The 23,679-nt window shown below is 40.6% G+C and overlaps 1 protein-coding gene across 1 annotated transcript in view; it reads right to left on the bottom strand.

The window, feature by feature from the left end:
• Positions 1-2,525: 2,525 nt before the first annotated feature.
• Positions 2,526-23,679, bottom strand: part of LOC124556447 (ATP-binding cassette sub-family G member 8) — a 327,261-nt gene continuing 306,107 nt past the window's right edge. The window contains exon 16 of the mRNA XM_047130396.1: positions 2,526-3,156. Coding sequence (XP_046986352.1) covers positions 2,941-3,156 — 216 coding nt within the window. The 3' untranslated portion in view covers positions 2,526-2,940. The remainder of the gene's footprint in view (positions 3,157-23,679) is intronic.

Genomic DNA, 23,679 nt, shown 5'->3' with positions numbered 1-23,679 from the left:
ACAACTGCTCAGTGCCTCAACTGTACTCTGAGTAATTAACTTTACCCTCATCATTATTTATATTCTACTTAAGTCTTTCCAGAACCATATTAATATTTACATATCAATTAAAGCTAATTGGTGTACATATCTGTGGTCTGCAAACACTAAATATCTAAAGGTCATTATTCCAATCCCGGGAGCGGAAAGACTTACCTTAGGGGGAAAAAAGGACAGGTATACACTCGCACACACACACATATCCATCCGCACATACACAGACACAAGCAGACATTTGTCTGAAAGCTTGAATTTTGTGTGTATGTTTGTGTTTGTTTGTGTGTCTATCGACCTGCCAGCACTTTCGTTCGGTAAGTCACATCATCTGTGTTTTTAGATATATTTTTCCCACGTGGAATGTTTCCCTCTATTATATTCATAAAGGTCATTATTGATACTCGACTACATGGATCTATTACATTGCTGAAATGCTCGTAAGTGCTGCAAAATGGAAGTTGTATTTAGTATTGAATCACTCTTATACTTTAGCCCTCACCTTGTTGCTCACTATCTTAAACTTAATGATATAAGCTTTTAATAGAATAGATATGATAATGGAAAATATTCGTTGGAATACATAGTATGGAAAGAACAGGGTTAACTACTAACTGTATAGCTGAAGAATTTATTGTCTGATAGGTACTTAGACAAGACTGCAAAAACTGTTAATTCTTAGAAACATCCTTCTTCAGACATAACTAATACAGAATGCACATACATGTGCATGGTTATATTGTGCCGGCTGACTACATTGCACTGACACTGTATCTTGACTGTTGTGAGAGACTCTGCTGGATGCAGTTGCCAAGATGAGAAAGAATGTTGGTTAGTGGTGGAGGTAGAGGAGGGAAGATTGTCTGAAAAGGCAGCAAGGGAATGACATAGGAGTGTGGTACTAGTGAGCTCCCTGTGGCTACAGCAAAGGCATTGTGAACAGAGGAAGAAGAAGATTGCAGAGAGGAGAGTGTAAGTGTAGAATGGGTTAAGTGAGGGACATGTGGATATGCACAGAGTTGCATGTCAGACAGGGGCTAGTTCAGACTGACACTAGCAGGATTGCTGGATAAAAGAATGTGTTGTAAGGACATTTCTCAAATATGCAATTCAGGGAGAGGATCCAGATAGCACAGGTTGTGAAGCAACTACTGAAGTCAATTATATTGTGCTCAGCAGTGCAGTCTCTTACTGGATCATCAACTCTGCCCTTTGCCACAGTTTGGTAGTGGCCATTCATTTGGATAGATAGCTGGTTGGTGGCCTTGTCCACATGAAAGGTTGCACAAAAGTTACAGCAGAAGCGGTACAGAACAAGACTGTTTTCTGAATTTGATAGTGTAGGATATGTGTGTGATAAGACTCGAATAGGACATGCTGGATGGTTGCACATCTAAACTATAGGATGCATTGTTACATTTACTCCTACCATTATTAATAATAGAATATGCTAATGATGAATTTTAGTATAGTGTGATATAGTACAATGATTTTGGAACAGTAAGTGTTTACAGTACAACACTATATTATTATTTAAACATGGTGAAGCCATTCATCCTGAGGAAGACATGATGAGGGATGTCTTAGTAACAGGTAGACTGGTAAATTGTAGGTGGCCAAATCAATGAAGTTGTTGTTGTTGTTGTTGTTGTCACTGATGATGATGGTGGTAAATAAGGGCATATGCTGACCATTTGTAGGTAAGTTTACTTAACAGTATGAAAAAGTTCACTATAAGAAGTATATAATTTTTTGGTCATTACATAAGCTACAACTTTTGAGACAAAAATTATTGTATGGAATAAGAGGAGCTGAAGCAAATGTATCAGCATTTCTGTACCATTTTGGTAAATGAGCAATTATTATGATAGCAGCATTACTCCACCTTTTTGAGCTAAAGAAGACATTTTAATGAGGAATAATGATGTTTGTTTGTTTTTTTTTTTTTTTTTTTTTTTTTTTTTTTTTTTTTTTTTTTTTTTAGCTTGATACGCAGTGCTGCTACAATGTAGTCTGCTGGATGTGTGTGTGTATTTTGTATTAGCTCTGCAGAATGATGTTGTACAACAATTTAGCAACATTTTTAGTCTTGCTTATGTGCTTATCCACTGGACAACATCTTAACTATATGGTAAGTTGTTATATTCATTCGTTTCATTATAGAGATAAAAAAAAAAAAAAAAAACTCTTCAGAATTTTCTGAAATCTAACCATTTTCTCAATGCAGTCAGTGCAATTAATCTTTTGTAGACTTACCATGATTCAGTTTCTGTATTTGTTTGGCTGAAAGTAACACAAAAAAGTATAAAAGAATGGTAAGGTTTTTCAGGAGATTTGCAGCTGTTATTCAATTGTTACAAAATAAGAAAAATGTCCTGGGATGTTTTGAATTTATCTTAATGACTAGTACCGTTAACAGATTTGGAGGGGGAAGGAGATAATATGGAGAATGTATTACAACACAAGAAGCTTCTTTAAGTGATATGAATGGTAATTAATTTAAATTCTACAAAGTAATTATCTAACAGTAGAATATTTTATACAAAAAAGGACTACTGTATTTTTACACACAAATTAATTACAGTATAAAAACCCATTTTTACTGTCAATGATACTTATTATAAGTATTAGTTTTACTTAAATAAATTATGTATCAGTGGCATACACTTGATGATTAGTTATACACATCCAGTTATGAATGGTAATATGGTAACTTCCCATTTTGAATAAACTGAGATATATCTACAGCAATTCACATTGATAAATAATAGAAAAAATTTACAAAATTGCTGGCAGAAAGGAAGCCTCACAGTTATTTAAAATTGTTTTGAGAGTGAATGTTACAAAATGGAACAGATAGTGTGGCACGGGTATTTCACTGAGTGAAGTTCCACTGTAGTAACATTTTTACGGTTTGTTAGGATTTGTTCTCGGGCGACGTGGTTGATGCCGGCATATGAGAAAGCTGGCTGCTGCTAACAGGAAGCACACAACCCAGAAAACAAGAACTGTAAGTGGCAGTGCATATTCTGGCTTGCCAGGTATAAGTCCACTATAAAGGAGAGCAGCAGTGCCATTGGGTGGAGGACATGCCACCTGCACAATGATATCTTGCCTCTGGACCTGTAACAGATTGTTTAGGTCCTGTATCATCATTTCAACTTTTGAAACTGAAATCAGTTAATGCATTAACTAATAATTATATTAATACTGTGATTACATATAAGTATAATTACTACAAGATTTTGAGAAAATATTGTGTGAGATGTGGAAGATGAAAACTAGCTAAGTTTTCATTCTCTTCTGTGTGTGTCTCTCAATAACTCAAAGCCTCTGCTATCTGTTAAATTGCAGTCATATTCTGTTACCTCCCTTCATAAGTTCCCTTTCATGTTCCTTTTGTCTGAAACCTGTAGAGGAGTACATTACTGTGACATGAACTATGGATTTTGAACTGGATTGTCATGTCAGTCTATCTTTTTAGCCTGATACTCCATATTTAACAAAATTTTTGTTTCCCACTGTTAATCTACTCTTAAAAATACACTTTGGACTTCGATCTGTAGACACACAATAAAACCAGCATAATTCTGCTTTTCAGAGATTCATGGAAGATATACATCACAACACATAAGAAAAGAGGTGGCACTGTGTAAATGGTGAAAATAATAAGAAAACTTAAAGCTAATTACATACATTTATTTCCGTGTAGTGGCAGTAAAGGAATAATTACAAAGAATACAATGAGATCACATTTCAGATGACATCAGAATTCTAAAACTTGTCTCGCAAGGATTTAAATTATCTCAGAAATTCTTCAACATATATTCTGGAGCCATTTTTGTTAAGCATTTGATGGTACCAGCAACAAAGAAGTGAACACCACTGATAGAATCCATTTAAGCAATATCCATTTTATGTAGATTACACTGTGATATTAGATAAGATGTGAGACCTTCAGCTTCTTCTGAACAAAATTATCTTCACTAGTGAAAACTAACTTGGGTGTGAACATACTTGAAAAGAGTCAGAAAAATGAAATACCTATGATACTGAAAACTAAACTAAACTCCACCCGAACAGGCCATGAAGGCCGAACAATATCAACCACCCGCCGTGTCATCGTCAGCCCACAGGCATCACTGCATGTGGATATGGAGGGGCATGTGGTCAGCACGCTGCTCTCCCAGTCGTATGTCAGTTTACGAGACCACAGCCACTACTTCTCAATCAAGTATATCCTCATTTTTCCTCACAAGGGCTGAGTGCACCCTTTTTGCCTACAGCACTCAGCAGACCAGATGGTCACCCATCCAAGTGCTAGCCCAGCCCAACAGCACCAATTAAACTCACATCTATGAACAGCCTGAAGGCACTGGAAATGTACTACAGATTCCGTGAGTAGAACATGTCACCAATGATGATGTGCATTAACATGCTGACAAATATCTTTGTCATAACCATCATCAAGTGCAGGAAAACAGTGCATTTTTGGAACACTTTGCAAAACAAGAATTACATCGTCAGCCAAATTATAATTGAAGGACAAATAGAATGAGAATGTAGACCCGGCTGGGGAAGAGTTTCATGTTTGCAGAACTGACATTATAACGTTGGCTCAACATTCTAGATACAGCCACACTGACTATCAATATCAAAGTATTAAGGCTTCATTCTGGTCCAGTCTACAGCCATGATCATAGTTCTTTTTCTTTTCTTAAACTGAGTACTCTATGTGAATTAATAAACTGTTTCATAATGAAAACAAAAATTAAGTTCATCCACCTTTTTCCTGTGAAAAGCAAGCCTATGTATTTAACATCCCAAGAACATCAGCATTCCAATAATAAACATTTAATCTTTTATGCACCACCTGTAATGAAATTATGTTTGTTTTTTGATGTGTACATAACAACCAGGCAATCTCCACATCTGGCACCCCAGAGTTCCAATCAGTCACCATTTAGATGGCAGACATAAACAAGAACCTATTCATTCATTCAACCTAAGACCTTCAAAAGACTTCACTTCATCCAAATATGGATATGGTAGCTGCCACAAATGGTACTGACACCAGGAACTACTTTCTGCATCCACCATTTGGATCACAGTTGGAGATCATTCTGCTGGCTACAGATAAATTGGGATGCACAACCACACTTGGCCAGTTCATTGCCAGCAACAGTTCCCACCAATGTTTACAGTTGTTGCCAGCTGTGATGATCATCAGTTGCCACTGTTATATACAGCCACTTTAATCAACCGATACTGGACATATACACTGAGTGTCAAAGTGTTATAAGTGTTATTCAAACTTCAGCCTGAACTAAATAATTGTTAGTTACAGTAGTGCAGACTGAACTTCTATAGATCAGATAGTTTTCTTTCACTGTGTTAAGTTAGATTAGTGTGTAGAATGTTACCTACAGAGCCACCTACCACTCATCACTCAAAGCTGAGTATATCTGTATATATTGTAGGAAATGCTTATTACTTGTATCATTTCATGTTACCCGTATTACTTGTGTTGACAAAATCCACAGATTTTTGGAAAGAGACATTGCTCATTCTATAATAAAAAATGGCAACAAGGATTTTCATTGGCAATGACCAAACTGGCGAGTGCATATAAACATTCCTGTTGCAACGCACTGGAATTAGTGTGGCCTTTGCAATTGTATATGATTGTCTGTGGGCTGTTAACTCCCTTTTTTGTCAGTAAGATTTCAAAGAATTTATTATACTGTTCTGAGTTGTATTCTTCAGATATGGGCCAACCTGAAGCTGATAAGCTTCAGCCAGTTGTATTCCTTTGGCTGCAGCTGTCTGCCTCTCAGCAGCTGCTGGTGGCACCCCTGGCAAAACTTGAAACTGACTAAGAAAATGGTCAAGGAAAGTTTAAAGGTGCATTCACACTACTTGTGTGCTTGGGAGACTTGAGCCTTATGATCAATGTGGACAGAGGTAAGCTCCAAGGACTCTCCGCAAGATGGGCTCATGACCCACCCAAGCCTATGGCTTGTCTGGCTCTGCCTGTTGTCAGTATATCAGAGGGATGCACAAGGAGCTGCATGAACAGTGTGGAGGGTGAGAAGCCTTCATCAACTGGCTCACTGCACTTGTCCAATTTGGTCTTTGTTTATCTTTTTCTGTGTTGTGGACATCACGTTTTTGTTTTAAAATGGAGTGGACTGACAATTTTACTATTAAATTCATACACATTTATGAACAATATCCTGTGTTGTAAGATGCCACAAACTCCCATTATAAAATAAAATATAAAGAGAGAAGTATGAGATTCCATCACAACAGAACTCTGCATGGGTATGGCTGAATTATAAAGACCAGCTTATGATTCCAGCCCGAGATTCTGGAGTTGGCGCTTGTGTGTGCATGCAGTGTGCTTGCTTTTGTGTGAGTGTGTGTGTGTGTGTGTGTTTGTGTGTGTTTTACTGACGAAGGCTGTGGCTGAAAGCTTTATGTGAGTGTCTTTTAATTGCATCTGTGTGCAACTTGACATATCTTCTTTACGGTAAATAGCAATCTTTCTTTCCCATATTGTTGATATTCCTACCTCAAGTTTCCATTGTTTGATCACCTTATTAGCCACTTATAGGAAAGTCCACCAGAAGAAAAATGAGCCTGGGAAGTCTGGCACCGGGTTTGAGGAAGTGACTGCTCCTAACTCATTCACTTTCAAGGCCTTTGAATTTCTGCACTGCAAATATCAGCCTTTGCATCTTTGGTGCAACCAAATTTATCAAATATTCAAAATTAGATGCAGACATAAGGCAGTATGTCTTGAAATTTATGTTTTCAACATGCAAGTTGTCCATCAAATCACTCCCACCATATCTTTTTCTGCTTCCGAAAACTGTGGTCATCAACCACCTGTGTTTTCTTTGGTCTTTGATGTGTCTTCTTATATCTTGTTCCTGGGCTAATAGGTGCATCACAAGGAAGCTGACACTTGCTATAACCATTTTTAAATCGGGAAGCTGGCACTGGTCATGACTGCAGGTACAGAGCAGATCCTAACAAGTCAAAGCCTGGCAAGCAACTGGGGTAGTATGGTGAGCACAAGTCTGGCGAGCATGAGTAGCGTGCACACACCTTAAGATGTCACCAGCATTCAGCCAGAAAACAGAAGGCTGGCCTAACTACATTTCACGACTAAAGCAAAATATTATCACACATCAAGTATTTGGTGATGTTGAATGCAAAGCATTTTCTCATGGAAAATGTTGGGCCAGAAGTTTTCAAACTCATACAGAAATTGTGTCCTGAAATTCAACCTGTGGATCTTTCCTATGCTGAAATTAAGGCTAAGTTAGAATCACACTCTGAGTCACAAGTCCATGCTGCAACATCTTGGCATAATTTTTTTCAATGCTTTAAGAAACAAAATGAAGGTTATGAAGAGTGGCTGGCACAATTACAGGCCTTAAATAGAGACTGGCAGTTTTAGTGCCAAAATGACAATTATATTGATTCTCTCATTGATGATGTGCTTATCATGCATTTGACTTGCCTGATAATAAATTAATGAAAGACTTGCAGACCTGCTTAGCTTGAATAATTCATCTTTGCATTACTGTTTTTCTTTAATCTGGGCACATGAACAAATGCTAGTAACAGCAGATGGGCTCCAGTCTGGAGACACTTGCACATTTACAATGCATAACTGGCTTGCATGGCCAAGTCAATGACACAGCTGTCAGTGTACATCAAGGAGCAGCAAATGGAAACAACAGATTGGAAACAGATTCCCTAAAGAAAAATAAAATTTTTTGCACATTGTGGAGTTAACCACAAGTGCAAAGATCATTTCTTTCAAAATGCACAATGCAATGATTACAACAAGTCAGGACACAAATTCGAAGTGTGCAACACTAAGCACATCAGGCAGTGTAATAAGACACTCAGGCACATGAAAGTGATTTACACTAAACCTTCAAATGATGTTCACAATGAACATAAACAAATCAATAAACTTTCATGGACAAGAAACAAAGTGAATGCTATCTCTTCAGTTTACGACAAGGCTTTACCTGTGACACTCATAGATAATAAAGTGTCATTGACATTTCAAATTGGTACAGGCTTGTCAATTTATTTACTTAATTTACTAACGTACAGGAAATAAGTCTTGACAGAATTAACTAAATTTCAGAATTTGCTGTTTAGCTACAGTGACCAACAAATTCCAGTAAAAGATCAGTTTGACAAATGTTGCATACAAGCAGTTTACCAAACAGGCCAGATTTGTAGTTATAAATCCACAGAAAGCAACAAATTTGCTTTACCTTGATTTACTCAATACTCTAGGCTTCACAGTTTAAGGAGGAGCAAATCAGCTTTACATTGACAATCCAAACAAAAATTTACAGAAACTGTTGCAAAAATGTGATAATATTGTTTTCATACACAAGAAGTAGTATTAAAAATTCCAAAGCACACATCATGTCGAAGCTGAACGCTGTGTCAAAACTCTGCACAATAAACAATATTCCCTCCGCATTAAGGGATGAAGTAAAACAGGAACTTTATCACTCAGAACAAAATGGTGCAATATAATTCATTACTAGTAGTGAATGGCACATTACAAATCTGTGAATACTTCAAAGTGACAGTAACTGCACAATCCATAATTGAGTCCTATTCAATTGATTCCTATTCAGTTCCAAAACTGGGAGAACTAACATCAAAATTAGCTGGTGGCGTATATTTTACAAAACTTGATTTGATGGAACCTTTTACATTTACCTTTGGGTGAAGAAGCGCAGTGATTTTTAGTCATAAATACTCCATTTAGACTTTACTGATGCAAGAGATTACCATTTGGGATTTCCAGTACACTGAGTTTGTTCCAATGATACTTAGAACACTTAATTAGGAAACTACTAATGCTGTGAACTACCTGGATGACATCCCTGTCACAGAAAAAAATTTAAAATGTAACAAGGAAAGGCACATTAAGTACAATATCTAGGACACATTTTGTGAGAACATGACATCAGGCTGCACCACACCACACTGAAGCAATTACAAATCTTCCAGTTCCCAAAGACCTCATGTAATTACTTGAGTGACCATTTCCCCTGTGTCATTCATTTGCTAATGCCTATCCCATCTGTGTGTCGAACCAACTGGCAGCTTTCCAAAACTGACTGGCACCTTTCAATGAACACCATTTCCCCTGCACTGATGACCAGGTAGAATACCTCACAAACACTATCCTTACTGCTGCAGAATGTTCCATAACTCGTACATCTTCCTCACCACAACATACTCTCTTCCCCCTGGTGGACTGAGGCATGTTGCAACACGTTCCACACACAGAGACATGGTCTCTGTGTTTCTAAATGCCATCCCCTGATGGCAAACTGTATCCGTTATAAACAGCTATGTGCGCAGTGTCACCACATTTTCAGGGATCGCAAAAAAATTAGTTGGCTTTCTTTTCAAAGCTGTTTCAACAGTTTTACTCCCTCCTTTGTTGTTTGGGGGTAATCTCTGTTGGCTTCCAGGAACCGTGGTTCATTCCCCAGTTCCCGGTCTGATCATAGTAAACGATATCATTATAGACCATCTTGATATTTCCAACACCTTGGGCCAATATTTTGCAGACATTTCGATTTCAACCCACTACCATCCTGCCTTTCTCCCTCTGAAATGGGTAGCGGAGGCAAGGATGATATCTTTCTCCTCTTGGTATCATGAATGTTAAAACACTGCTTTTACTATGAGGGAACTTAAACATGCACTTTCTTCATCCCCAACATCCACTCCAGGACTGGACAGCATTCACATTCTCATGTTGCAACACTTATCTCCTGAGGGCTTATGCTTTCTCCTCCATGCATATAACTGCACTTAGACAGCTGGCACATTTACCAGTTGCTGGAGTGAGGCCATTCCCATTCCCATACCTAAGCCTGGTAAGGACAAACATCTGCCTTCCAGCTACCACCCAATTTCCCTCACCAGTAGCATCTGCAAGGTGACAGAACATATGATTAATGGTCAGCTGGTGTGGTGGCTCGAGTCTCAGAATCTCCTCACTGATGCCCAATGTGGATTCCGTAGGCACTGCTCTGCAGTTGATCATCTCATCACCTTGTCAACTCATATTATGAACAATGTTTTGTGAAACTTGGCCACATTTTTTTGATTTGGAGAAGGCATATGACACCTTTTGGAGAACAGGTATCATCCATATTATGTGCGAGTTGGCCTTCAGGGGTCTCCTGCCGCTTTTTATCAGGGAACTGTTGAAAGACCATGTTTTTAAGGTACATATGGGCTTGGCTCTGTCACACAATTTTATTCAAGAGAACAGGGTGCCTCAGGGTTCTGTGCTCAGTGTCATCTTATTTGCCATAGCCATGAACCCTATTATGGATTGTCTCCCACAACAATGGCTTCTGCTTTTCTGCTGGTGAGACTGTCATATGAACTTCTGGCAGCACCGGGAGTTTCTTCCCCCTCCCTGTCTTGGCCCATTCCTTCTTCCATTCGCTGACACTGCGGAATTCTTGGGAGTCATGTTTGATAGGAAACTCTGTTAGTCTTCCCACATCTCTTACCTGGCAGCTTGTTGCACTTGCTCCTTCAGTGTTCTACGTGTTTTATGTGGTACCTCATAGGGAGCGGATCAGACCATCCTCCTCCATTTATACTGGTCCCTTGTCCATTCGAAACTGGATTATGGATATATCATATATTCAACCACATGTCTGTCTATCTTATGTCATCTTAATACACTCCACCATTGCAGGATACATTTAGCCACTGGTGCCTTCTATACTAGTCCTGCTGAGAGTTTTTATGGTGAGGCTGCTGTCTTACCGTTGTCCTACCGAGGAGATGTTCTCATTAGTTGTTACATGAGCCAGCTGTGTCCTATGCCCGGTCAGCCATCCTATGCTCCCTTTTTTTATGATTCCCTTGACTGCCAGTATGGGCTGCACCCCCCTTCTCTGTTGCCTCTCGAAGTTTGTTTTCATTTGTTGCTTCAACAGCTCTGCTTTATGCTCCCTGCCACATTCCCTGTTGGTGCAATCTCTTCACTACCCTGGCTTCAAGCTGAGGTATGTGTTCATTTTGGACTCCATTCACTTCTTAAGGACACTACTCCCGACCTGGTGTATTGCAGCGAGTTTCTTGCACTTTGCACGCAGTTTGGGGACAGTGAATTCTTCTACACTGATGGTTCCAAGACCAATCATGGTGTTGGGTGTGTCTTTGTACTTGGCAATAATCCTTTTCAATATTGGCTTCTTGATCAGTGCTTGATTTCTGCCGCAGAGCTCTACGCCCTTTATGGGGCCACCCAGTACATCCAGCAGCATGGGCTTCCAAATGGTGTCATCCGCTCAGATTCTCTCAGTGCTCTTCACAGCCTTCACACGCTGTTCTCAGTCTATAATTTAGTATGTGGATCCAAGAATGCTTCCACTCGCTTATTGTGTGTGTGGCTGTGGTGGGGGGAGGGGGGGGGGGGGGGAATGTGGTGTTCCTGTTGGTTGACGGTCATGTCAGCGTGCCAGAGAACAAGGCTGCAGCTCTCCTCCCTTGGCCTTCAAGTCATTCTGCTTTCTTGGATGATTGTGTCACTGCGTCAGCATGTAATATCACTCTGGAGCACACAATGATGTTCTTCCTAGGGGAACAAACTCCAGGACATTAAATCTCTCCTAATAGTATGGTGACTTCCTCTCGGCCCTAATGTCATGAGGAGGTCATTTTAGCCTGGCTGCATATAGGACACAATCATTTGAGTCACCACTATTTATTAAGTGGCAACCCTGCCTCACACTGGGCCTACTGCTCTCAACCCTTGACAGTGCACCACTTTCTGATCCAGTGCCCATTGTTTAACAGTTCGTGTTTACGTGTATGTTTGCAGTCTACTTTATCAGATGTTTTAGCAGATGACACGCATTCTGTCAATCATGTCTTACTTTTTATTTGCCACAGCGGCATGGTGAAGCAAATTTGAACCTCCGCCATCTCAATGATATTTTGAGAAATTTTCCCTAGGGTTCTCCTTGTCCTTAGCTGCTTCTATTTTAAAGTTTCTTGATTGGGTTTTTGCCTTTTTTTTATTTAGTATTTGTTTTTTCTTACATTACAATATGAGCACTTATGACCTTAGCGGTTTTGTGCCATAAAGCGCCAACCAACCACAGAAACCTTCACCATTTTTGAAATACTCGCTCACAGGCTCTGCGTAATAATAATCTTCCTTTTGTCAAAGTTACTTATCTCAGTGGATTTCCCCACTTGCAGCCCGTATCTTCCTAGGGTGATCCCCCAATCAATGTCTGTTCCACTTACATACTTTTTCTACTACAACATGTGTCCGCAACACCACCAGGCAGCATCCTGTGTCATGCCATGTTCTCCTAGTATTATTCCTTCTCATGCTTTTTCCACTATTTAATTCCAGATCCCCATCACAAATACATGTTCATCTCCTGCAATTATTTTAAAAATTTCTTGTATCTTCTCAAACATTCCTTCAATCTCATCATCATCTTGGAGTTAGTTTGCATATAAAATTGTACTACTGTAGTGGGTGTTGGCTTTGTGTCTGTCTTGGCTTCTATAATGTGTTCACTATGCTATTCAAAGTAATTTATGCACATTCCCATTTCATTATTATTTATTAGCTGTATTCCTGCATTAGCCCCATTTGATGTTGTGTTGATAACCCTGTGCTTACCTGACAAGAAGTCCTGTTCTTCCTACCACCACACTTCACTAATTCCCACTATATCTAACTTCAACTTTTCCATTTCCTTTTTTTATATTCTATAACCTCTGTACTCAATTAAGGGATATAATATTCCACACTCTGACCTGTAGAATGCCACTTTCATCTTTCCTGATGACAGCCTCCTGAGTAGTCTCTGTTCAGAGATCCAAAAGGGGGACTATTTTATCTCCAGAATATTTTACCCAAGATGATGCTATCGCCATTTAACATTAAGAAGAGCTGCATGCCCTCGGGAAGAATAATGGCTTTCAGGTGTTTGCAGTGCCAACATAGAAAGGTCATGTTGTGAATCTACATAGTTCTAGCTACTGTCTCTCTTTCAGAATTTATACTGATGATGATGTGACAGATCCTAACCTTCCAGCCAGTGCAAATGTAGTGCTAAACAAGTGTGAACAATTGTTGGATAAAGGTAACACACTGTTAACAGATAACTGATACTCTTTATCTGACTTATTTAGAAGACTCACAGACAGACAAATGTTGTAGGCACTGACTGGGGGAAAAAAAAAACCACCACCTGAAATGTACAAAGCATGACAGATGGTTCTGCAACTGTGTATTACGTGATAAGTGGCGTGATAACAAAGACGTTGATTCCTGTCCAGTCATCATAAATCTGCTGACATTACGCAAACTGAGGAAAGAAAAGTAAGACATCAAGAGAGGTGGTGATAAAACCTGCATCTTCAGCATCAGTAGAGAATGGGTGATTTAGACCTTCAAGACCCAGTGATAGCTTACTTCTTATTCATGCAACACACAGTGAAGGAGTATAGAAAGACCTTCTTTTATCTTCTCGATATGCATATTTTCAACTCCTTCATTATGTATCATAAGATCAGTGGAAAGAAACATGTCTGCTACACCAACTTCACAATCAACATTGGACAGCAGCTGCTAGAGAGTACACAGCTACCCGAGTACTCTGTGCTTGGGCAACTATCAGTGAGTACCACCATTATGCGACTCCAGGCAAAAACAAAAGTTAAACTAACAAGAAAGAAGTGTCACAAATACATGTGTTGTGTGCTACTCAAGATGAATAAAAGGGAGAGTGCATGGCAGTGTAAAAAGTGTTGTGTTGCTCTCCATTTAGATGATTGTTTTGAGGTTTACCATACCCAGTAATGATACTAGCTGATATGTTAGACAGTCATACTAGCCAATATGTATCAAATCTGATTTCACTGCAATCAGTAGGGTATTTGAATACAACTCACTAGGTTAAAGGTAAGCAAACTACTTGACATTTTAGTGCCACTGAGAATAAAAAATAAAATAAAAAAAGAAAGAAATCAAAGCATACGGAATCTCTAACAGCATTATTTCAGATTTTATGAAGCAATGGTAAGATTTTAAGGAAATCAACAAAACAACATAAATAAGAGCTTTTTAAAGTAACATATAGGTAAAATTATTGGCTCAGAGGTGCCACAATTTCATGATCATTCGCAGCAAGACTAATAAAAAAGTACTTCAAATTTTTTGAGAAATATGGAAGGAGAAATGTGCTCCTTTGGCCTATATGCAATAATGTTCCTCATAATTGCAAGGCAGAACATTTCACAAAAGTGAAACATATTACTGATGGCAGCATAGATGATGACTGCTAACAACTTCTATGGAATGTCAATTGCACATGACTGTGACAGCTAAATAAGTCTGCCTTTGGTGAGAATACTATGGACTATACTTGCATCATGACTCCCACATAAGTAGAGAATATCTGGAGCCGTGTCACAAATGAGACTACAAAAATGAGAATCGGACATAAAACAAATGATAGGAGTATGGGTAGCCACAGACCATGTAGCTGAGCTATTGAACAATTGACAGGCACATAAAATAGCAGATTAACAATGGGAAAGACCCACTGTGGTTTAATAACAAAAATATGGCAAATGCTGAGGGAGCAAAAACTGTTTCACTCTTAGTTCCTTAGACAAGACACATCTGAAAAGAAATGAAAGCAGGGTGAAATTCATAAGTCTGTAAAACGATCATTGCATGTCGCGTACAACAATCGCTGTCATATCTTTGCAAAATATCTTGCCGAGAACCCAAGAAATTCTGGTCACAGGTAAAATCAATAAGTGGGACAAAGGCTTCTATACACTTGCTCGTCAACGACTCCGGGGTGACAATAGAAGATAACAAAATGAAAACTGAATTTTAAATTTTGTAAAAATATTCAAATGTGTGTGAATTCCTAAGGAACCAAACTTCTGAGGTCATCGGTCCCTAGACTTACACACTACTTAAACTAACTTAACACTAAGGACAACACTCACACCCATGCCCGAGGGAGGACTCAAACCTCTGGTGGGAGGGGCCGCACTAAATTTTGCATTTGAGAAATTTTTCACACAGGAGGATTGAACAAACATACTGTTGTTTGATGATCAGACAGACTTCCATATGGTGGACATAGTAACAGGCATTAATAGGCACCCCATGGTATACGGGAACAACTGAAAGAAATGAAAACAAACAAGGCACAAGGTCCAGATGGAATCCCAATTTGGTTTAACCAAGTGTACTGTATGGCATTGACCCCTTACTTAACCTTCATTTGTCATGAATTTCTCACCCAGTGCACAGTACAAAGCAGCTGGAAAAAGTGCAGGTGACTCCTGTGTATAAGAAGAATTTGATCTGCATAATTACAGACCAATATCCTTAACATCAGTTTGCTGCAGAATTCTTGAACATATTCTCATTTTAATACAACAAATTTCATTTAATTGGAAATTACGTCCACAAATCACTGCAATTTAGAAAGCACAGCTTCTGTGAAATTCATCTTGCTCTTTTCTCACATGGTATCCTGAGAACAACGGATGAAGAGCAACAAACAGATTTTGTATTCCTAGATTTCCAGAAAGCATTTGCCATGGCGCCCCATAGCAAACTATTAATGAAAGTATGGGCATACAGAATAGATTCCCAGATATGTGAGTGACTCAAAGACTTCTCAAGTAACTGAACTCAGTATGTTGTTCTCGACAGTGGGTGTTCATCAGACAGAAGGATATCATCAGGAGTGCCCCATGAAAATGTGACAGGACCACTCTTATCCTCCATACACATAACTGATCTGATGGACAGGTTGATCAGCAATCTGCAGTGTTCACTGATGATGCTGTGATGTATGGGAAGGATTCATCATTGAGTGACTACAGAAGGATACAAGATGACTTAGACAAAATTTCTAGCTGGTGTGATGAAGGGTAGTTACCTCCAAATATAGAAATATGTAAGTTAATGCAGATAGTAGGAAAAAAGAGTCCCATAATGTTCGAATACAGCATTACTAGCATGCTGCTTGACACAGTCACATCAATTAAATACTTAGCCATAACATTGCAAAGCAATATGAAATGAATCAAAGGAAAGGTGAATGGTTGACTTTGGCTTATTAGGAGAATTTTAGAAAAGTGTGGTTCATCTGTACAGGAGACCACATACAGAACACAAGTGTGCCACATTCTTGAGTAGGCCCTACTGCTTGATTGTTTGGGATCCCCACCAGCCTGGATTAAAGGAAGACATCAAAAAAATTCAGAGGCTGGCTACTAGATTTGTTACCCTTAGGTTTGATCAATATGCAAGTAGAAATGCAGGAACACATGAGGCAATACTGACCTTGCAACTTATCTTACAAGATAGAATAAGGAAAGGTAATCTTTATGTTGTGACTCGCCGATCTTTCAAAGTGCCGCCATGCAGTTACGCGCGTCCTCTACATGCGGCGCTGTTTACCAGCCATGCAGCGGCTGCGCCACCTAAGTGGCCAGCCAGCCAGCGGCTGCTAGACTCGGACTCAGTTATGATTTGACTGTTAAAGTGACACACGTCTTACTCTGTTTACTTGATCTGTGACTTTCATGTATTGTGTCGTCCTTGAAATACATTTGTTCAACTTGAAGTTAAAACAATTGGCGACGAGGTAGTGAATTTTTCTTTTTCATCGTTGACCCACGTGTTTCCATGGCTACTTTAGAGCAACAATTGCAAGGTCTCATAGAACAGCAAACACTTCTCACAAATGCGATTCGTGATTTCATCGCAGCATCAAATATGGGGCATCTCTCGTCGTTGTCTCTACCTCCTTTTCCTCCTTATGATGAGATGGCGGAAGACTGGTCTGATTACAAAAAACGTCTTTGACAGCATTTCATGTCACGGACGACCAAACACGTAAGTCTCTGTTCCTTTCATGGATTTCACCTCAAATGTATCAGTTGTTGTCACAATTGGCTCCTTTGAAAGATCCTGCGTCTTTGTCCTTTGCTGAAATGTGCTCACTTCTGTCCATTTATTTTCAAAAGCATACGCATGTCGTAGTCTCTCGTGTTGCCTTTTATCATTGTGAATAACAACCGAATCAATCCTATCGTGCTTGGGCTGCTGAACTTCACGGCCTCAGTAGAAAGTGTCAATTTGTTACTGAAGTTCACAAAGAATCCTATGCCGATTCCATGGTACGGGATGCTATTATCCGGTCGGCACCCGACAAAGAGGTTAGGCAACGTGCCCTTCAGTTGGCAAATCCGACTCTAGATGAAGCCCTATCCATCATTCAGTCTTTTGAAATTTCTCGCGCCGCTGGAGCGCAAATAGGGGCATGGGTTGACGTCGGGGAAATACAACCTCTGTGCGCTATTGACAAAGCGTGTGGCGTGTCTGCGCTGGCTGACGTGGCCGCAGTACACTCCCAAGTGCAGCCTCGGCACTCAGTAGAAAGTGTCAATTTGTTACTGAAGTTCACAAAGAATCCTATGCCGATTCCATGGTACGGGATGCTATTATCCGGTCGGCGCCCGACAAAGAGGTTAGGCAACGTGCCCTTCAGTTGGCAAATCCGACTCTAGATGAAGCCCTATCCATCATGCAGTCTTTTGAAATTTCTCGCGCCGCTGGAGCGCAAATAGGGGCATGGGTTGACGTCGGGGAAATACAACCTCTGTGCGCTGTTGACAAAGCGTGTGGCGTGTCTGCGCTGGCTGACGTGGCCGCAGTACACTCCCAAGTGCAGCCTCGGCCCAACCGTAAACAAACCTCTAAGAAACTGCAGCAAAACCCACGGCAACTTCCTTCATGTCCGCGGTGTTTTATGAAACATTCACGACAGGATTGTCCACAACGTTGGGCCGTGTCTCACAAATGCAAAAAAAAAAGGGTCATGTGTCATCCGTTTGCAAATCCAACCACATACACGATGTTCATGAACATGGCACTGATTCTGATTCTGTGTTGTCTGTCAATTGTACTTCTTCCCGTTAAGGGAAATTATTCCTCACTGTCCAAATACTTGGTCGAGATGTTCGCATGCAGGTGGATACTGGTTCTGCTGACACTATAATCAATTCTCAGATGTATCTTCAGTTGGGTCCTCCAATCCTGTCACCTGTCACTAGGCAATTACAGCCTTACAATAAACAGATTTCTCTCTTGGGACAATTTGATGCTGAGGTATCTTACAAATCTGTTATTCGCACTGTTCCCATATTTGTGGTCAACCATAGTAATGCGGAGAATCTTTTTGGTTTCGATGCCTTTTGCGTTTTTGGGTTCTCCATAGATGACTCTGTCAATATCGTCTCTGATGCTATTCCTTACGCTCAATTGGATTTCTTGTCGACGATATTTTCATCCCTTTTTCTCCTGGGTTAGGCCGTGCAAATGACTTTGAAGCTCATATCACTCTCAAACCCACTGCTCGGCCAAAGTTTTTTCAGGCTCGGCCCATTCCTGTGGCCCTTCATGATCAGGTCAAACGGGAGCTGGATCGTCTCACTGCTTCAGGGCTCTTGCTTTCTGTCACTTCCATTGAGTGGTCCTCTCCTGTCGTTGTCGTTGCTGAGCCAAATGGTGCTATTCGTCTCTGTGGCGATTTCAAGACCACTGTAAATGCTCAATGCCTTATCGACACTTACCCTATGCCTCAACCTGAAGAATTGTTCACTAAACTTGCTGTCGGCCAGTATTTTTCTAAACTTGACCTGTCAGAAGCTTATCATCAACTTCCTCTCGACACTGCTACCTGGAAGTGTCTGGTCCTTAACACGCCTTTCGGCCTCTATCAATACCAACGATTGCCATTCGGGGTTGCCAGCGCCCCTGCTCTCTTTCAGCGATTCTTGGAACAATTATTGCTCACTGTCCCTGGGTGTATAAATTACATGGACGACATTGTTGTCACTGGCTCCACCACTGAAGAACATCTTCAGAATCTCTGCATCCTTTTTTTATGTCTTACAGACTGCCGGTCTTAAGTGTAATCTTCAGAAATCAAAATTTTTTCAGGCATCTATCACATACTTGGGGTTTCAACTCTCTCGGGATGGTATTCGTCCGCTTCAGCAAACTGTCGCTGAGATCGATGCCCTTCCTCGCCCTACACCTCTTAAGGAACTGCAGGCCTTCTTGGGGAAAATTGCATACTATCACAGGTTTTTACCGTCTGCTACTTCGGTGGCTCAGCTGTTGCATAAAAACGTGCCTTTTCACTGGTCAGCATCATGTGATGCGGCTTTCCACAAATTGAAGACTATGCTGAAACAGGACCCGTGCCTGGCTACTTATCGACGTGGCCAACATCTTGTTCTTGCCATGGACGCCTCTCAATATGGAGTCGGTGCAGTCCTTGCGCACTGTTTTTCTGACGGTTCTGAACAACCCATCGCTTATGCCTCCAGAACGCTCACGGATGCCCAACAAAAGTATTTTCAAATTGAAAAAGAAGCTTTGGCCATTATTTATGCTCTTCATAAGTTTGGTGTTTTCCTCTATGTATCCAAATTTCATCTTGTTACGAATCACAAACCACTTGTTTCCTTGTTTCATCCATCAACGTCACTTCCCGACAAGGCTGCACACCGCCTCCAGCGTTGGGCTCTTTACTTGTCTCGTTTCAATTATGAAATTCATTTCTGGCCGACAGCTCAACATGCAAATGCTGCTGCACTGTTTTGCCTTCCCATGGGTCCTGATCTGGCATTCGATAGGAACAAACTTTTGTGTTTCCACCTGGATGTTGCCGAGCAGCGGGTTGTGGACGGGTTCCCCATCACCGGGGACCGGCTGGCGGCTGCTATGGGTTCTGACCCTACCCTCTCCCGGGTTTTACGCTGTATTCAGGAGGGTTGGTCAGATCGTCCATCTACTAAGACTTCTGATCCACTACTATGCTTTGCGTTACTGCCTCACAGCTAGGGATGGTGTTATCCTCCTTTCCACCGACAATGCTTCGCCGTGTGTTGTGGTACCTGCGTCTTTGCGTGCTTCGGTCTTATCGCCTCCTTCAGCAAGGGCATTGGGGCGTCTCTCGCACGAAATCTTTGGCGCGCCGTCATGTGTACTGGCCCGGCATCGACTCTGAAATTGCACACATGGTCACTGCCTGCGGCCCTTGTGTGTCATAGGCCGCCACCCCGAAGTCATCTTTGTCACCGTGGCCTTCGCCTGAGAAGCCCTGGGAGTGTATTCATGCTGACTTCACGGACCTTTTCTAGGTACTTATTGGCTTCTTGTTATTGACGCCTACTCTAACTTTCCTTGCACTGGCCGTTGCATGTCGCCTACCACCGCGGCAACCACAAATGCTCTAGCTCGCATTTTCTCTTTGGAAGGCCTTCCCTCTACTCTTGTTACTGATAATGGTCCGCAATTTGCCTCTTTCGATTTTGCGGATTTTTGTGCCCGTCACGGCGTCACGCAAGTCACAACACTTTATTCCTGCATTTTCCAATGACCTGAAAGCACTGGTCAAAAACTGTATTATTTGCTTATGAAGCTACAAGCAGTAGAAACTCCCACCACGTGTGGGCAGGCATTATCTACGTGAAATTTAAGCCCCAGGTGGTTTACCATGGAAAGCAAAAAACAGAGTGTAGTATATTATCGATATGGTTTAAGGGTGCTGTGGATGACAACCAATGGGGTTCCTGCTGTGGAAAGTAACGGCACCTCAGACCATCATCCCTGATTAGTGGGTGACAGTCAAGTTGGTATTCCACTGCTGTCCGCAGCATCTCCAGAAATGTCGTCAGTCTGGAATCTCATTGGCTGGAATAGAAGTGTCCTCTGTGATGAGCCCCACTTTAAGTTGAGCCCTGATGACCTGTGATGATTTTGTTTGGAGATAACCCAGTCAGCGATGGTATACCAACCTGACTATCGCCCACCATATGGCCCTATAACCAGGAGTGATGATCTGGAGTGCCATTTCTTTTCATAGCAGGAACCCTTTGGTTGCCATATGGGGTACCCTTACAGAACAGCAGTATGTCAACAATAGTCTGTGTCCCATTTTGTTGCCCTTCATGACGAGCCATCCTGGGCTTCCATTTCAGCACGAAAATGCCTGCTTGCATACGGCAAGAGTTTCTATCACTTGTCTCTGTGCTTCTCAGACCCTGCCTTGGACAGCAAGGTCACCAGATCTCCACCAATTGAGAACATTCAGAGCACTATGGGCGGGGCTCTTCAACCAGCTCACAATTTTGACTATCTAATGCACCAGTTGGACAGAATCTGCCATGATAACCCTCAAGAGGACATCCAACAACTGTGTAAATCAATGCTGAGCTAAATAACTGCTTGAGTAAGGATGAGAGGTGGTCCAACACATTACTGACTTGATCAATTTGTGAACTTCTTTCTTTTGAATAAATCATCCAGTTTTTCTGAAATTGTGATAATTTGTTTGTCTGCACATGTGTATCACATGTAATGATTTCCATCCCATTTGATGGTGGTTTTATGAGTGTAATTCATTTGTTACAGTATGTCATGTTTAACAATCACCTGTTCTACATGACACTGATCACTAAGGACCTGAAAATGTAGATTTATTTTTGGCAAAATTAGCATCTGGTTTTGCCAAAACTCACATTTATTTTCATTGAGATTTGATTTTTTAAAAAATAATTAAATGTACAAATTAACAGGTTGTCATGCTATGTGTCTGAAGACAAAGCCTTAGTGATTTGAAACTGACTGTTAAAACAAGTGGTGATTAGGGTGCTTTTTTGACTGGAATGTGTGCTTTTGTGAAAACTTCAAGAGCTTGTTCTGAAATGGTCTTTGCTTATTTCTTCTTTTGGCTCTATTTAAGCTTCCATCAAATGACTCTTTCTGTTGAAATATGGCAGCTTTTTCTCACCAGTGAATTTATTTATTGATTTCCTATTCTGTAGATCTAGGTATAAAGTGAATTGCAATGATGTGGAACACGTCCAGTCATACAGAGTTCAAATATAACTTACACGACAATAAAAGATTTAATGTAAATATGGTATCAACTACAAAACACACTACACAATGAATGGAAAATTGTGTTTCACTGTGGAAGGATGTGTAAAATATACAGGAAGCAAAGTTACGCTAATTTTTATAGCACATAAATACTGGAATACAACAAAGCAAAGTGTGGTGTGCGTACTGTGAGACCTTCGGTACACACACCATCAGATTATTTGACTTGTCGCTCTAACGAAGTAGGCGAGTGTCAGCAATATGTCTCGTGGTCTTATCGTGGCATGTTTATCTTCTGCCGTTAGGTCAGACGATAGAAATGGCACTTGCACGCTTAGAGTAACAGATTGATGCTGACCAATTTTAAACAGAACTTGATTAATTTTCACACACATTAATTAAAATAATAACAAGCATAAACATTACGTAACTTGATTCTGGATGCTATTTACAATTGACAATCTGAAGTTCCTTTGGTCTTGGTACATTAATCTTATTCTCACATATCGCTGATACTTGACAAAAGTGTCTATACATTTATCTTCATGGCTATGCACAGGAATATGGTAATCTTATTAGGCGCAGACTGAAACTTGACTATAGACTGGTACAGACTAATGCAGACTGGTACAGACTGGTGCAGACAAATGCAGACTGACTAATCGGAGGTCTGTACACTCGTTATAATACCTCGCGCGTTCAGGTATCACTGCACGATTGTGATCCGCGAGGAGAAAAGGTTCTACGTTAGCAGCAATCTCATTGGCTGCGTTACATATTAATACGCGGATCAGCAGAAGCAGAATTTGGTGCGTCTCTAAGGCAGCGCCATCTCGTAGTGCGGAGACGGACCAGCTCGCACCTGCACTGTTGTGCTTAGCGGTGCGCGCTCTAGTGGGAAAGATGTGTACGCGCTGACTACGCGGAACTATGTACACAACACAAAGCTTCATGTGTCAGTGATAGTTCCCAAAATAATATAAGAGCAGTAAAACTTCAAATTTAATACATGTATTTAAGAAGACAAAAAGGGTGAAATAATGTGAAACAGAAATTGTAGTTTACACTATCCTCGAGCAATGCACCACAATCACATTTAAAATAGAATTCCTGACATAAAATTAGCTAACATTAATTCTAAAATAACTTTTTAGTTTAGCTGTGACAAAAAAGATGCTTCTCTGATTTCAAGTGTTTCACATTGTTTTTCTTTTCCACTCAATTCAATAACTACAGAATCAGTGAATACTGATTCTGACCTTTCACGGGCATTCATAGCCATACAACTCGTGCTTGGTAATGCTACAGATAGAACCAACAAGGTGCTTAGTGTAGAAGTATTACCAAAGACAACTCTATTCACATATCAGTCAAAGACTTTCAACCTGTTCAAAATACGCTGGCAAGTTTCATTTTCCAGTCTCTTTGTCCTGAGTGCGGACACTATAAACTGGCAATCAAGCACAAGCATAAACCAACTGGAATTAAGACTGCCATAAGGAAGAGGAATGGTGAGGGGAAACAAGCCCTGCCCCTCTCTTGCACAACAGCCAGCCCACCCGCACATTCTGTTTTTCTGTGAAAGCAGAACTGAAAAA

This window comes from Schistocerca americana, chromosome X (assembly GCF_021461395.2).
Source record: "Schistocerca americana isolate TAMUIC-IGC-003095 chromosome X, iqSchAmer2.1, whole genome shotgun sequence".
Classification (NCBI taxonomy): Eukaryota; Metazoa; Arthropoda; class Insecta; order Orthoptera; family Acrididae; genus Schistocerca; species Schistocerca americana.
Note: the sequence above shows the minus strand (reverse complement) of the source record. Positions and strands in the feature narration are given on the sequence as shown.